We start from the raw sequence: 15,535 nt of genomic DNA on the forward strand, positions 1-15,535 counted from the left end.
AGAGGCTGCAGTGTAGGACATGGGACTAGTGTGGCGCAGACACACACTCATACACATAAACACACTCCTGGTGTTACCATGGGAGAGGGGGGCGGGGCGGCCTCCGGGCATCCTCTTTGATAGCGTCCTGATGGGGACACAGGATTGGGCGAGGTTAGTGGGGAGGGGAGGGGCGACGTGAGGAGATGAAATGAAGAGATGAGAGGAAGAGATAGAGAGGCACAGAGGAAACACACACACACACAAATATTTGTCTAAAAATACTCACACACACACACACACACACACAAACTCATTTGTCTAAAAATACTCACACACACACACACACACACACACACACACACACACACACACACACACTCTCATTTACACAAACACACACAGAGAGGCCAGGGGGTGAAGATGGAAATGCTGGCTGGTGTTGTTCTCTAAAGCTGATCTATGAATGTGTGCTGTTGAGACACTCAGCAAAAGTGGCCACACTCACAAACATGTAGCCAGTGGACATGGAACCAAACTGGAACTACAGCACTAAGGAACTATTGAACTAGAGCACTAAGGAACTATTGAACTAGAGCACTAAGGAACTATTTCTCTCTACATGTGATTTCGACCAAGTAATACAATTCATTACATTTCAGATAACAATACAATAACTTTCAACATAAAAGTGCCAAAATAATTAGACTCAAATAAATACATATGAAAGACCAATTCGGTTCCATTTAATGATGTCAACAAGTGGTTCCAAGTCATTTGCATGGTTGGTTATAAGTCTGTATTAGTGTGTGTTGGGCCTGAGAGACTGCCTGAGGTCTGGTTGGGCTGGGTACTTACGAGTCCGTTGGGATCCTTGTGAAAGCCAGGTTTAGTGGGCGGGCGTAATGGAGGGGCATGATGGGTAATGGCAGAGTAATGCCTCGGCAGGTGATAGACATGGTGGGGGAAATATGGCTGAGGGGGGCCAAGAAAACAGGGTCAGTGATGGAGGGAGAGAGAGAGAGAGAGAGAGAGAGAGAGAGAGAGAGGAGAGAGAGAGAGAGAGAGAGAGAGAGATGCTGACCAGCCACTGAGGAGGAGTAAATGAAGACTGTAAATGATCAACACATAAACAAATAAAGAAACAAACACCCACAAGTTAAAATAGGGGAAAAATCATAAAATGGTCAGAAGTGAACGGATGTTCCACTAACTGGAACCAAACCACACTTTACAAACATCAAAAATAACAAATCTTAATGTTTAAAAATGGCTTGGTGTGCAAATAAATGGGTTTCAAATGTTTTCAGGATGTGGCACATAGCAACTAAGACTAGGTTCCACTTACTGGATGGCACCTCTGAAAAGACAGCCAGCCAACTCTTATGCCCTGTTTACAGTTCCAGCCGAATAAAAACGAAAACATCCAACCAAACCTCATCTGAACGGAGGATAATTTCGGAGGATATGCATTCAGACAAATATTTGTGCACTCCTACTACTACCACCTCAGTCAACTGGGCCTTAAAAAGCAGGCAAGTTGTTTCAGCTGTGCATGTGTCAGGTGAGTGGATGAGGAGTTGGAGAAGTTTGAAAAAGAGAGGCCCTCCTCCTGTCAGTCTGGCGGCGTGTCCGAGCTCCAGCTGTCCATCTGCTGGCGCTGGGGAGGCCTCCGCTCCCCTGTGGGCTTCTGGGAGCACGCACTGGTCTGGCCAGCCAGCAGCCGCCGCAGCAGCAGGTTGGAGGGCTGGCAGAGGGAGGACTCGCCCTGCTTTGGTGTGTGTGTGTGTGTGTGTGTGTGTGTGTAATAAATTAAACTAGGTGAAGCAAACTGTCCTAATCTTAGAGCTTATTTGATCAGAGATTATTTGTTTGTTTCAGTGTTGAACCCCACCTGTCAAATGTGGATTGCCAAGAGTCATTTGTTTGTGTCTTCTGTGCACTCTGTTGTACTGTGTGTGTATATGCGTGTCTCTGTGTGTGACTCATGTTGCATTTTGTGTGTGTGTCTTTTGTGTGTGTGTGTGTGTCTCCATGAGTCAATCTCACCCTGTTGTAGAAGGGATGCTGTGGGCCGGTGAGGCCGCTGTAGTAGCTGCTGTGGGGCTGCGGGGGGAGTGGTGCTCCGGGGGGGAAGGGCCCGGGCATGGAGCCGCTGGGCGAGCAGGCCGCCGCCACCGCCGCCGCGTGGTGCCCGAACACCGCCGCCCCCCCCGCGAGCCGAGGCCTCCTGCAGGGGCAGTGCGGGATAGCCCACTCCTCCAATGTGCATCTGCTCCCTGGCATCACGGACATCTGAGATCAGAGAGAGAGAGAGAGAGAGAGAGAGAGAGAGAGAGAGAGAGAGAGAGAGAGAGAGAGAGAGAGAGAGAGAGAAAGGGACGTTTCATCTCTGAAGTTTGATCATATCTTGGCCTTCACTAATAAAGCCACTCAGATCCTCCCACGCATACCTAACTGTAGCCAAAGACATCAGAACATTTTTGGACCATTTGTCATAAGCTAAACACAAACTCAAAGGCCAAACGATGCCACTTCTGTGAAACATAAACAAATAACTCCCATGCAGAGAAAACTCCATGCATTTCCAAGCAATCTGCTAAAAGTCTCATTCTGAAACACTGACTTATTTGCCTTCAATTATCTTAGTAGCATGTGTGAAAACTGACATTGAAAAATTGAAAGTTGATGAGTATATACTGTGGTTGAAGGAACATACGGAGCCTCTCATGTCCCTCTGGGGAACACATCAGGCACATCGCACCTAAGCATCTCTAAACGCTGCTCATCACAAACAGCCATCATCAGAATTAAACCCACATATTACAAAATAAAAGACTCCGATACAGGGAATTTTTCCTTCTTCACTTTGGTCAATTTTGACAGGGTCGCAGTGTAGGGATATGTGAGTAGAGTCTTGACCAAGGGCAAACTGCAGTGTTTTATCACATCCAGGCTCTGCACTGGCTCAGACCTTATGGCCACAACAGTATACATCAGGTCTGTGGGCACACGGAGTTGTATGGAGGGGGGTTGGTGAGGTGGTGGTGGTAAAGCTATAATAGAATATGTGGCTCTTAGTCTGGACTGACCTGCAATGATCTCCCGGAGTTTGGGGTCCAGGTTGACTGTGCAGGGCAGGAACATCTCCACATCGCGCACTGTGAGGACCGGCGTCCGCGACGACAGGAACACCTCGAAGCTCCGGATATCCCCATCAATCTCCAGCAGTGGCTCCACGTCTTTGGTGGTCGGGATGTTCTTGGAAATTCTGGAGAAAAACGAACCACACAGAGCACTTTTAAATATTCATGCAATATCTTCACTTTGAATGGCGTAAACAATCCCAGCATATTTCACAGGCTCTCATATTAGCAATCCACACAGTAAGCCTGAAAACTATGGGTCTGAACACAACTCATAACACATCCCTCTAACAAGAACATCGTTATCATTTATTTATGTGTTTATTTATGACAACAAAACTAACGGCCTAGTGGGAGGTGAAGAAATAAGCGTTTAGCTCCTCCGACGGTGCCAGTGAAACACATTCACACTCCACAGACATGCACCAGAGACAACAGTGCCCTGCTAAACATCATCAATTATTCGCACCTTGCCGAGACTCGCTACTTCAAAACACTGAGCGTGTTTGATACCCTCTCTATTTAGTGGCGACTCGGAGCGCACATGCATGTCGGCGAAGAAAAATGAGAGATGCTCAGAGATTAATGACTTCCTGCGCCAATTCATCTTTCAGTGCGTGGGAGGCCCTTTCAGATAAATCGGAGACATGCTAGATCTTTTTTTTTTCTTTCTTTCGTGTTTTTTTTTCTTTCCTCTCTCTCCCTGGCTGTAGTTGCACTGTATGCGTCGTACTTCTCTCATAATCGCTACATCTAGCTGCAGTCTCTGTGAATTATGGGAAAATTTGCTAGCGGGCCTTGGTGGTGGAGGTGGGGGAATTCCCATCTCTTTCTGCCTTCTTCACATTATTTCTCTCACTTTGTCTCCGGGCCAAGGCCAGCATGGATACGTGGAACTTATTTCTCATTCCATGTTGCCAGAAAAACAAACGCAGGAACCTGGGTTCTAAGGACTCCATATTGCTGGATTGATTACAGGAACCTGGGTTCTATGTAGCAGAGGGTGGCTGAGCTCGTGTCTTGGCAGGGCCCCTGGGGAGGCGGTTTCGGCGTAATCGGATTTGGGAGGGTGAAATTCGGCGGATTTGGGAGGAGAGGGGTTGACACAACAGCAGACTCAGATCTGCTGATGCCCAGCTGAGGTGGATTCTCCTGAGTAAACAAACAAGTGTGTGTGTGTGCGTGTGTGTACGTGTGTGTGTGCGTGTATGTGGGGGTGGGGGGGCTAGCTACCGAGCTACTGCTTGCCTGTAAACACTGCCACAGCCAGACTCCTATAATCTCATCATACAGAAAACATTTCCGGCTGCACAAACAGGCCTGCAAGTGTCTGAGGTATGGGCACCTTCACTTTGCAAATCAATTTGTTCAGCGCACTTCCACCTGTAATAACTACAGTCACAAACTCAGATATAAACTCATCTTTGTCAAGTTGGAAATGTTGCTCACTGATAAAACTCTTTATCACGCTGGAAGCATCAATCACTTTCTCCACAAACACAAAACAGGAAAGTACTTTGAAACGGTTTTAGGCTGAACCTTCTAGAACACCTCCCGTGATGCTGCACCAGAGTGCTGGAACTGACGGAGGCAGCGTAGGGCTAGGTGGAGCGGCTGTGGGTGTGAAACGACAGCAGCTGTGGCCTGGGATGGACAAAAGCCCACACTGTGCTCGGCGGGCCAGCCGGTCAGGGGGTCAGTGCAGGAGGCTGCATTAATAGTCAGCTGACCTTTCACATGAGCGTCATTAGGTGGATGGGGGAGCTCAATAAAGCTACTCTGTGTGTGAGCGTGTGTGTGTGTGTGTGTGTGTGTGTGTGTGTGTCTGTGTGAGTGAGTGAGTGAGTGAGTGAGTGAAAGAGTGAGAGTGTAAGTTGGAGAGGTGCAGACAGAACATAAATGCCAAAATATGTGAGACTGTACTCTTTTCTCACTTTTTTCTATGCATATATGCATCAGTATAGAGATGTGCACAAATAGACTTAATGTCCTAGATAATCTTCAAACATTGCCCAACACACACACACACACACACACACACACACACACACACACAGACAGAGAGAAAAAGAGAGAGAGAGAGAGAGAGAGGAGAGAGAGAGAGAGAGAGAGAGAGAGAGAAAGAAAGAAAGAAAGAAAGAAAGAAAGAAAGAAAGAAAGAGATAGAGAGATACACAGAGAGAAATAAATGCAAAAATATGGCAGATAAAGATCTATAAAAACATTCTCATGCAAAAGCGGAACCTGCTGACACAAACAAACAAACATACACACAGACACTCACACAGGCAAACACCTGGCTTCTACAGTGACAGGAGTGCAAGGGAATGCATTTGGGTTTATTTCCCATGTGCTAGATTAGGCTGCACGGAGGCCATTTAGATGGTCCAGCTGGACTTGTTTATTTGTTTAAGTGTGTGTGTGTGTGTGCGTGTGTCTGTACAGTATGCATGCCTTCACTCACAGACAAACAGGAGCCAGTGCTGAGAGCTTCCCTAGAAACCGGCCTTCCTCCATCACAGACATGTAAATGCATGCTACCATTCACATTCCACTAAACACTTCTAGGGCACAACAATGATGGAATGTATGCTGAAAACACAACACATTAAGAAGGACAAAGACTACAAACTGTATGGGCCATATCCTGTGAAGCTACTGTAGCCACTTTTGATTTGAATGTCCATATTATGCTGGGATAATTCACAACAAACACAGTCTACTGAAGAAATAATAACAGATATAGTAGTCATATGCACACAGTGACTGAATTACTCCACAGTGAACCCACCCCAGGCTGAGAGAGTCTTTCTTATTTAGTCTGGCAGTTGCCAACTGCCTGCAATCCCCCACCCCCAAACACACACACACACACACACACACACACACACACACACACACACACACACACCCCTTCCAATCACAGTGATCCAAGCACAACAGCGGACAAAACCGCCCGGAAAACACGCCAGCGTGACGCGGCCATTCCTGTGTCCGGATGAGCCTGGACTGGGGCAACAGCGCAGCGGCCGACCGCGTCTGCCACTGGTCAGCGGACTGCGGGGGACTTTTGGGGAAGTTAGTCACACCAGCAGGCCTTCTCCTCTCCTCAAGAATGAGTCGCTTCTTTAGTCGGGGGCCGGAGCCGGACGTATCGCCTCTGTCCATCCAGAAAAGCTTACAATGAGCTAGCAGAGTGGTTTAGGAACTGTTTCATTTGCCTGTTTTTCAACAAGCACAAAGAAGCCTATTTACATCTTCAGCTCTTGCCAATGGAACTCTTCTACTTGGAAAAAAAAAGTAAAATAGCTTTTTGAAGAGGGGAAAACTTGGCACAGACATCAAGTCATTTGTACAAATTACTTTTTTTACTGGGTACATTCTGTGCTTGGGAGATTGAGTGAGATACGCAAATGACACAAAGGCACTGCTCATAATGGCACTCCCATCTTGTAACAGCGTTCTGGGAATCAGCGGAATCGAGCATTTCTAGTTTTTTTCCCAGAGAGCGGAATTGGAGCACAAAAAAAAAGGAGATTCTGCTTTTAGGAGAGAAGCCGACATGGAGATAAAAGCACATCAGGACTCAAGGCATCCCTCCCCTCGTACAATGGCGCCATTGATCCGTCCAGCGTTGTGTAGCTAGGGCTCGCACAGCACCAGGCCTCGCAGCTCGCGGGAGCGCTTCGGTGTGAACGCTTATCGAACCCAAATCCAGCTGAGCCCTCCATCCTCCTCATCCACCTCTCCAGAAAACACCACCACCACCACACCACCAGAACCAGAGCACGTCCCACACACACAAACACACACACGCACAAAAGCAGATGCGGAAAAAAACACCCTGCAAATGTCCTGCTGGCCCTTTCCCATATTCTACCCCAGCAACTGTGCCGCTCAACTCTTCTCTGCGTCTCTGCTTACAGCGCCTCTTCCAATGATACCAACCAGGAGGGCTTTGAGTGTGCCTGTTCCACCAGAAACACAGAGCAGAGCAGTGTCTGTCCACACACAGCCTGGTGTGTGTGTGTGTGTGTGTGTGTGTGTGTGTGTGTGCGCTTGCCATGAATATCACTACACCGCATGAGGCATAACCATCGAGCACCAGTACCGGTCAGATTCATTTTCCATCTTAGAAGAATGAAGAATGGCCTCTTAAACTGGTAATTATGTAACACGGCCACAGTTGGTCTTCTCATCCAACGCCCAGACCGTGGACCGGGGCCCAAACCGGACCGAGGTCCATTCAGAGGTCTTTCCAAATCCTTCTAACATGAACGAGCCCCCGTGATCAATCACTGATCCGCGTCAACAGGGCCCACAGCGCACCAAGTAATGGAACACAGGCCTGGCCGATAACAAAACACTACAACGTCAGAAATGGAGCAGCCGCAGCGGACCGTCACATTCCGATGGGCCTCTACACGATAATTAAATTCATCTGACCAGAGACCTTTCCAGCCCAACAACTTAAATAAAGAGAAATTAAAACAAACACACACACACACACACGTTCGCTGAAAACAAACAAAATAACCCACGGCCAATCCACACACTGGAGCAGTTGCTTGGCAACTACACACAGGCTCGGCCAATACCAGCCTAACAGGCCAGTCTTGATTTTGGTCAGCCTTCACTGGACCGGGGTAGCTGAGCAGTAATGGGAATAGGCACCTCAGACATAACAAACAGTCAGGGGTGATGCGTGATGCATGGCACGACTGACACTGTAGGTGTAGTCAAACAAGCCAGCACATTTCCTCAGACCACAGGACAGGCTGGAGGAGACTCAGGAACTGGTTGGCCCTCTCCAGGTAAATAAAAGTCGACACTTGAGGAAATGAATCGAGAAAACACGTAGGTGGGGCATCCGGCCGATCTGTACCACGTTGGGACTGTCCATTCCGCAGTCAGGCAGTTGCAAGAGATGTCTCAGGGGAGACAGATGGAGACAGAGACAGACAGAGAGGGGGAGAAATAGAAAAAGAGAGAGGAGGAGGAGGAGGAGGAGGAAGTGTACGAGGCCTGACTCACGTATCCTGTCAGATACGAACTCAACTGAACTCAAAAGACAAATTTCGCTACAGGTTCTTCCCACAAAACTCCTCTAAAGAAACGACACACATTGGTGACTGTGTTTTTACTAGTGAAAGTGTCCAACATTCATTCTCAAACAACAGCTGCCACCACTGCCTGACATAACCCAGCTAGGCTAGACCTTTTGTCCACTTCCGTTCAATTGTTACATATCTCTCTCTCTCCCTCCCTCCTTCCCCCTGCCTCCCTCTCCTCTTCCCTTTCTCTGTGGTGTTCTCTTGTTCTTTATCCTCCACCCATAGAGCCTTGTGCCACTTTGACCTCTGGTGACCTCCGTAGTCGCCTGTATTCTAGTAAGTTCCGCGGTGCGTCCGGCTGCCGGGGGGCGACTGACAGGATGATGAGCTCCAGTGTGCCTTTGAAAAGGTCATCGCCGACCCCGCGCCGCCCTACCAGGCTATTTATACCACCTCAACCTTTTACCATGCACACCGCGCCCAACAATGACCACAGATACTGGGAAACGCCACGCCCCCCCCCCCACACACACACACACACACACACAGAAATACAGACTGATACACACAGAAATACACACACACACATTGAAATGTAGACACTATTCCAGCACATCTGCTCTGAAACCACAAAAAGATGCACACAAAGACTTTCATGGTTGTCCCTCAGACATGTCAGATAGAGACTGAAAACACACTGCATGGTGTGGACACACACACACACACACACACGAATCATGGTCAAATAATATGTATACCAACTGAGTGCATTGAGTTAACTTGGTGGCATACCAATGAGTTAATTAAGATGTTCATTATGCCAAAATGCACCATATAAATTAATACCATTATTACATGCCTTGATATTACTGGGTTTTATAATCCATTAGGGAATGTTAATCACATTTTTCCAAACGAGGGAAACTGCCTCAAAAAGACTCATTTGATTCTGAATGAATAACATTTCAATCTCTTTTGTTTTGCAGTGAAACTTAAAAACAGCATGTGTCTGATCTTGCTTCAAATCTTTTAATCCCCTCTGTGCTAGAGAGAGAGGGAGAGAGAGAGAGAGAGAGGGGGAGAGAGAGAGAGAGAGAGAGAGAGAGAGAGAGAGAGAGAGAGAGAGAGATCAATGGGCAAAGATGTGGAGAGAGAGTTCTTGAAGCAAGATCGGCAAAACATGGAACAAGGACTATTGCATGCCCTTTGTCCAGCCCCCAAAATGTGATTACTGGGGCCATGTCAGTTGCTGAGATTTTCCATCCAGGTATAGACCTACACCCACAGTGCAAATGAACTGAAACAGGTCTGAAAACAGAGAAAGAACTGACCTCGCATCGTCGCTGGGCGTCGTTTTCCTCTTATAGCGTTTCGCCTTTCAGAGTAACGGAACTCCTTCTCCTATTGTTTCAATTCATTTATATAAAGTATGATGTGAATATTGTGTATTTATTATAATAACCGCTATTAACTGGACGGTACAATGCATTACCTGCACTGACCTGATGGTGGAGGAGCTCATCTAAACTCAGCAGAGCAGGTCCATGGCCTTAAGTCAGCTGTGGATGGCACCTTCTGCTATATAGCTGCTTGTGTGCTGTGTCAAATTCACCCTGCTTATCATTAGATCGTCTACATACAGCGCCCTCACAGGCCCAGGGTACAGGCTGCAGGAAACATTTGGAGACCTCGAGCACCCAGAAGGACATGAAAAAACAGCAGAAAAAAAGGAGGAATCACACCATCATAACGACATTCGATCAGCTCCCTTTCTCTCCTTGTCGCTCTGCCACCCCGGGTTTCTCATTCTCTCCTCTAGACGTCCTTCTGTTGGCCTGTCGGCCTCCCTCTCTCTCTCCATCTCGCTCTCTCACTCTCTCCCTCTCCTCGCGCCCTTCCCCTTCTGTGCCGTCTTATCCATCTGGAGGTCACGCTGTTTGTCACGGACACTGTGTGCACCCAATAAAGCCCTGCCCGTCCTCGATAGCCCCAGTTCTATTGGGAAATAGATGGGTTTCCAGGCGCCTTATCACTCCAAGGGCTTTAGGGGGGACTTGCCGCACAAATAAAAGGCTGCAGGCTATTAAATTACAAGTTTACTCCTGCTACCAAACAGCTCGAGAAGGGACCAGTCGGCCAGGCAACAATAGCCTGCCTCTTAAGAGAGAGAATTGAGAGAGGGGGGGTACGGTGAAAAAATATAAACATCTCGGTTGTTAGCTGGTGGCAGATTTCACAGACAAACTCAGCTACGTGACGGAACTGCTCATGAACGCCGCAATGGAGCGCGAGAGGGAGGCGGAAGAAGAAAGAGTCATGAAACAAGGGTGCCAAAGTTCAAAAGTATTTAGCACTTGGCAAAGGGAGGGGGGAGGGGGGGAAACGACATTGTCGCTCCCGCTCTGAAGAGCATTATTCAAGAGCTTATTAAGACTACATCACAAAAGAGAACCCGACAAAAAACGCGGCGCACAAAAAGGCTTTCATCTCCACCCACCAAAAAAATGTAATTGCTACCAAATTACTATAAATTGTACCAATTAAAGTAATCCTGAATGAGCCGTGTGTCATCTTAATGTTTCAGTACTTAGCAGAAGAGTCCTCCTAATTAGCTGCAATTGCCTCAAAAAAAGGGGGAAAAAATGCATTCATTTCAGTGTCATTAGCAAGAAGTTTCCAGCGTCGGGAGAAAACGACGGCAAAGCCCGTTTTAGGCGGGCCTCTGTGAGAAACGGATTGTTTCCGGGGAGATGAATAGAGGAGCTGCTGATAATGACAGAGGGCATTGTGGGAGACGAGAGCCCACTGCCGAGGGAGACGCGGGGAGGAGGCCAGGGGAGTCCTGATGGGGATTATTCCTCCTCGGCGTGCGGTTGGAGGAGAGCTAGAACCATCAGTATGTCTTTAGAGAGGAGGGAGTCAGGCAAAAGACAGGCAGAGGCTTGGAGGAAGAGGAGGACGATGATGATGAGGTGTGGAGGGTTTGTGCCTCCTTTGCTTATCTTATTTTGTGTTACATCACATGACCAGTACTGTACTCTATACTTGTATCCTGGCCCATCTCAATACACGAATCCGACGAGCGTTCTGTGGAGGCTGCCATCTTGTGGCGACGCCATTACTGAGCTGTTACTGGTATGTAAACAAACCTCTGTGATAACGCACCCTCAATGACAGCTACAGCCAGGCAGTATGGCTTGTTGGGTTGATGATGTTAGACAGTGGCCTCCGGTCACAGATGAAGGTACAAGCAATCTTACAGATTATGTATGAAAATAGCTTAGAGTAGAGAATGAGGAAATAAAGACATAATTGGGACTAGGTTGATATTATATCTACTTAACTACTGTAGCTAGCTAACGTTAGCAATAACTATGCTAGCTAGGCTAGCTAACGAGGAAACTATACAAATATCTGTCCATTTGGCATGTTTTCCCACTCGACATTTTAAAAGAAGTAGTGAGACAGTCGTAAATCGCGGGCTGTTATCCCTGTGGACACAACCAATCCAATATGGTATGTAAACAAACCTCCGTGATAACGCACCCTCAATGACCGCTACAGCCAGGCAGTATGGCTTGTTGGGTTGATGATGTTAAACAGTGGCCCCCGGTCACAGATGAAGGTACAAGCGATCTTACTGATTATTTATGAAAATAGCTTAGAGTAGAGAATGAGGGAATAAAGACATAATTAGGACTAGGTTGATATTATATCTACGTAACTACTGATATCTAGCTCTAACATCAGCAATAACTAAGGAACTAACGAGGAAACTATGAAAATATCTGTTTCAAACATTTCAAAAGGAAAGGGTAAGGTACAGCTAACTGCTATCTGTGCAAACCGCATGGTAACGTTAACGTTAGGCTACCAGACAGGGGCAGTCCACCCGGGGTATTTTGTGTATTTCACATTTTTTTTTGTTCCAACTGGTAATTTTATTGCTGCTATTGGAACAACTGAAAACGGAACACGTTTTCCCACTCGACATTATAAAATAATAGTGAGACAGTCGTAAATCGCGGGCTGTTATCCCAGTGGACGCAACGAATCCAATAGGAGGCACTGGCACAATGCTACCCAGCAACAGCTCAGTAATGGCGCCCCCTTACTTCGGTAGTTTTGCCGGATTCGTGTATAGAGCATCACAGTCCCGCCCACAGGAGTTTCCGGAAGTAAGAATTCATTGCAATTTCTCCATTGACAATTCGGTTATAAGCCATAAAAACTGCACACGGTAGACTCAAAACCAGCTACGACTGTGCTAAGTGATTGTGTATGCTCATATAGACGCCAAAAGTTCACGGGGCACTAACCTCGTTTTGAGATAAATGTCTTTTATTCGTGATGTCATTATAATGCTGCTAACATTAGCCTACATGCTGCAACAGCAACACAGGTATGAAATATATTATATTTTAGTGACCTTGTTGTTTCTATGAACATGAATTATGTTTATAGGAAACATCAACTTAGTCGAGGCATAAAAAGCCCTGTATATCCCCATTAAGTACTTAAACCTTTGAACTAGCTAGCTAGCTGATAGCACATGCTGGATGCACTGCAGTAAAATGGTTAGCAAACCGTCCATGCCCCCGTGAATATTTCACTGTTTCAAGGACGAAATCAAGAGTGTCCAAAGGGGTGAAAACCACTTTAAATCGGGTCACATTATTGACTGTTGTGTGTCGAGGGTCAGCTTGTGGGTTTTGTAAGGGCCAGCATGAGGGACAAGACCTATCAAACCTACGAAGTTGTGTGGTGAGTTTTGCAGGGAAGTTGGTAATGCTAGTTAACATTAGCTAGGCTACTGTAGCCTTCATACTGTACAAGTCATATAATCAATTAACCTAGAAATACTTCGTACATTTAATGAACATTTTGTGTAATAATTCACAGCAAGTTAATAAACTGAATATGGTGGTCCAAGAGCAGACCATGCACCGGTCATGGCATCAGGATGGCAGTCAGATAAGAAGCACTGCACAATGTTGCTAACGTTAACGTTAACCGCTTTCACACACACACACACACACAATATAAAATGCACGATGGTAAATATAACATTCAATACCAAAACACTATTATTTACACGATTACTCCTGAAATAACTGCTATTAACTAAATCACTGTTTGGAGGAAATGGTTCGCGTGCTGTCGCCGGTTGGAAATGATTTCGCGCTGGTTCGTGCTGCTTATATATTTTTCAGTGAGGCGCGGTGGTTTATGGGATGAGTAGTTCCTTCACTCGGAAATGAAAATATGTACAGTCTTGTACCTTTGACTTTTTTTGGACTTTCTCTTCGTTTTTTTACTCGAAATGATATGTTGTATGCTTATGAGTTACGCCGTAACTGATTAGCCTAATACATGCTCTAACACTCTTTAGATACAGATTTTTCCAAAACGTCAATGGGAGAAATTAATGGGAAATTTACTTCCGGAAACTAAGCTCTCTCGGAGGAGGGGCGGGACTGTGATGCTCTATTGAAAGTATTAGAGCTCTTGAGTTGACCAGTACAAGATGGAGGTATGGAGGGAGAGAAGGGATTCTGTACTATGTTCTCTTCTCTCCATCTTTTTTTCTGCCAACCTCTTTCTCTGGCAACAGTATCACGGTCCTGGAGCTGACCAATGCTGTGGAGAACAGAGCAACGGTGCCGTCCAGAGCCTGAGGCCAGGACTGCGGCCTGAGAGGAGGAGATGAGGGGGTGGAGGTGACGCCTCTCACACTCTCTCGCACTCTTGTTTTCTGTGCTAGATGCTGCTTCCTGTTTTCAAGTGCAAGGCGGACCCCCTCTCTCGCCCTCTATCTAATTAATTAAAGTGGGTCCTGCTGGAGTGGAATATGGTGTGTGTGTGTGTGTGTGTGCGCGCTTGTGACTGCACACACTTCAGCTTTTGTATGTGTAGTAGTTGGGTTGTGTAGTATGTGTTTGTTGGTGAGAGTGTGTTTATCTGTGTGTTGGTGTGTTGTTGTGTGTCTGTGTGTGTGTGTGTGAGGTGTTAGCGGTGCTCTGGTGCAGGTTTTGGCCAGGCTGGGCGCTGGCACCGGCCGGGGCACCAGATGCCCGAGCAGCACTGGCTCGGCAGGCCGCGCCACTCCTGCACGCTAAAAGCGGAGCGCGGGCACCCGAAATAACCTCCCCGGGGACCTGACTCCACTCGAAACTTACCCACGGATCACAGCCGCCAGCAGCCAGAAATCTGCCCTCGCACCCCCCCCCCCCCCCCCCCCCGCCGCCCTCTTCGGCTCCTCTCCTGCCCGCTCGGCCTGCTAATGTGCTCTGCTTATGGCCTTCCGCCGCCTGCTACCCCAGTCTGACCAGTCCACTCTCAAAGTAGAGCTCAACGGAGATATTCTTAGGCTCTTTTTTCTCTCTAGCTCTCCCCATCTTTTTTTTTTTTTTAAGAGCGATAACCACGAGATGCTAGTCACGACTTGTTGTTTTTTTCCGGAGCAGGAGATTGATTGAGACATTTTCACATGGAGGTGGTTCTTTAAACAAAACCAAAAGGAAAACAAACGCTCAAACTAAATAGACGTGAGAAAAACGAGCGCCGAATGCAGAAGTGAAATGAAGGAAAGTGGGGAAATACAACCCGGTCGATGCATCCACATTTTGTTTTATTGAAGTTCTTGTTTTATTTGCTTGTTGCCGTTAGCAGCCTTGATCCATAAATACAGAGTCGGTCGGACGAACACACGCTGTTTGTTTTGGTTTTAATTTGTCTAAGTGCATTCAGAGCTCAGGGCGCTTGGGCAAGACTGGCGTGGCTACTGACAAGTGATTTGTCATCTCACTTCCCACTGCGGAGAAGGAGGAGGAAGAGGAGGAGGAAGATGATGAAGATGATGATTAAGAAGAGGAGGGGTGGAGCGTGTTAGTAAGGACTGGGCCGCCCTGTCAACGGAGGACACTGCCACCTTTGTGCTCAATGTTAACGTGCACCCCACACACACCAGATGAACACACGCACACATACGCGCACACACACACACACACACACACACACAGACACACACACACACACACACATGCACGCACACCAGATGAACACACACCCGCACACAGTCACACACACAGTCACACACACACGCTCACACAATCACACACCAGATGAACACACACATGCACACAGTCACACACACAATGGCTTCTCAGGCTCACTGTTAATCATTGTGAAATTATTAAGAGGCTGATGTTATTAGCAGCTTAGGGCACATTCTGCGGATGATTAAAATGAGGTGAACTTTTCTCCTACTTTCTCTGGATTGGACTTTTGAGTTAATCTTCAGATGAGAAGTGCAGAAATAAGCACATGAGGACTGGGTTCTTTCAGTAAGGAAAA

At 47.1% G+C, this 15,535-nt stretch overlaps 1 protein-coding gene across 1 annotated transcript in view; it reads right to left on the reverse strand.

The window, feature by feature from the left end:
* The window catches only part of kidins220a (kinase D-interacting substrate 220a), a 46,213-nt gene that overhangs the window by 6,940 nt on the left and 23,738 nt on the right, over positions 1-15,535 (reverse strand). Inside the window, 4 exon segments of the mRNA XM_042073175.1 lie at positions 838-954; positions 2,029-2,161; positions 2,163-2,274; positions 3,072-3,250. Coding sequence (XP_041929109.1) covers positions 838-954; positions 2,029-2,161; positions 2,163-2,274; positions 3,072-3,250 — 541 coding nt within the window.

This window comes from Alosa sapidissima, chromosome 19 (assembly GCF_018492685.1).
Source record: "Alosa sapidissima isolate fAloSap1 chromosome 19, fAloSap1.pri, whole genome shotgun sequence".
Lineage (NCBI taxonomy): Eukaryota > Metazoa > Chordata > Actinopteri > Clupeiformes > Clupeidae > Alosa > Alosa sapidissima.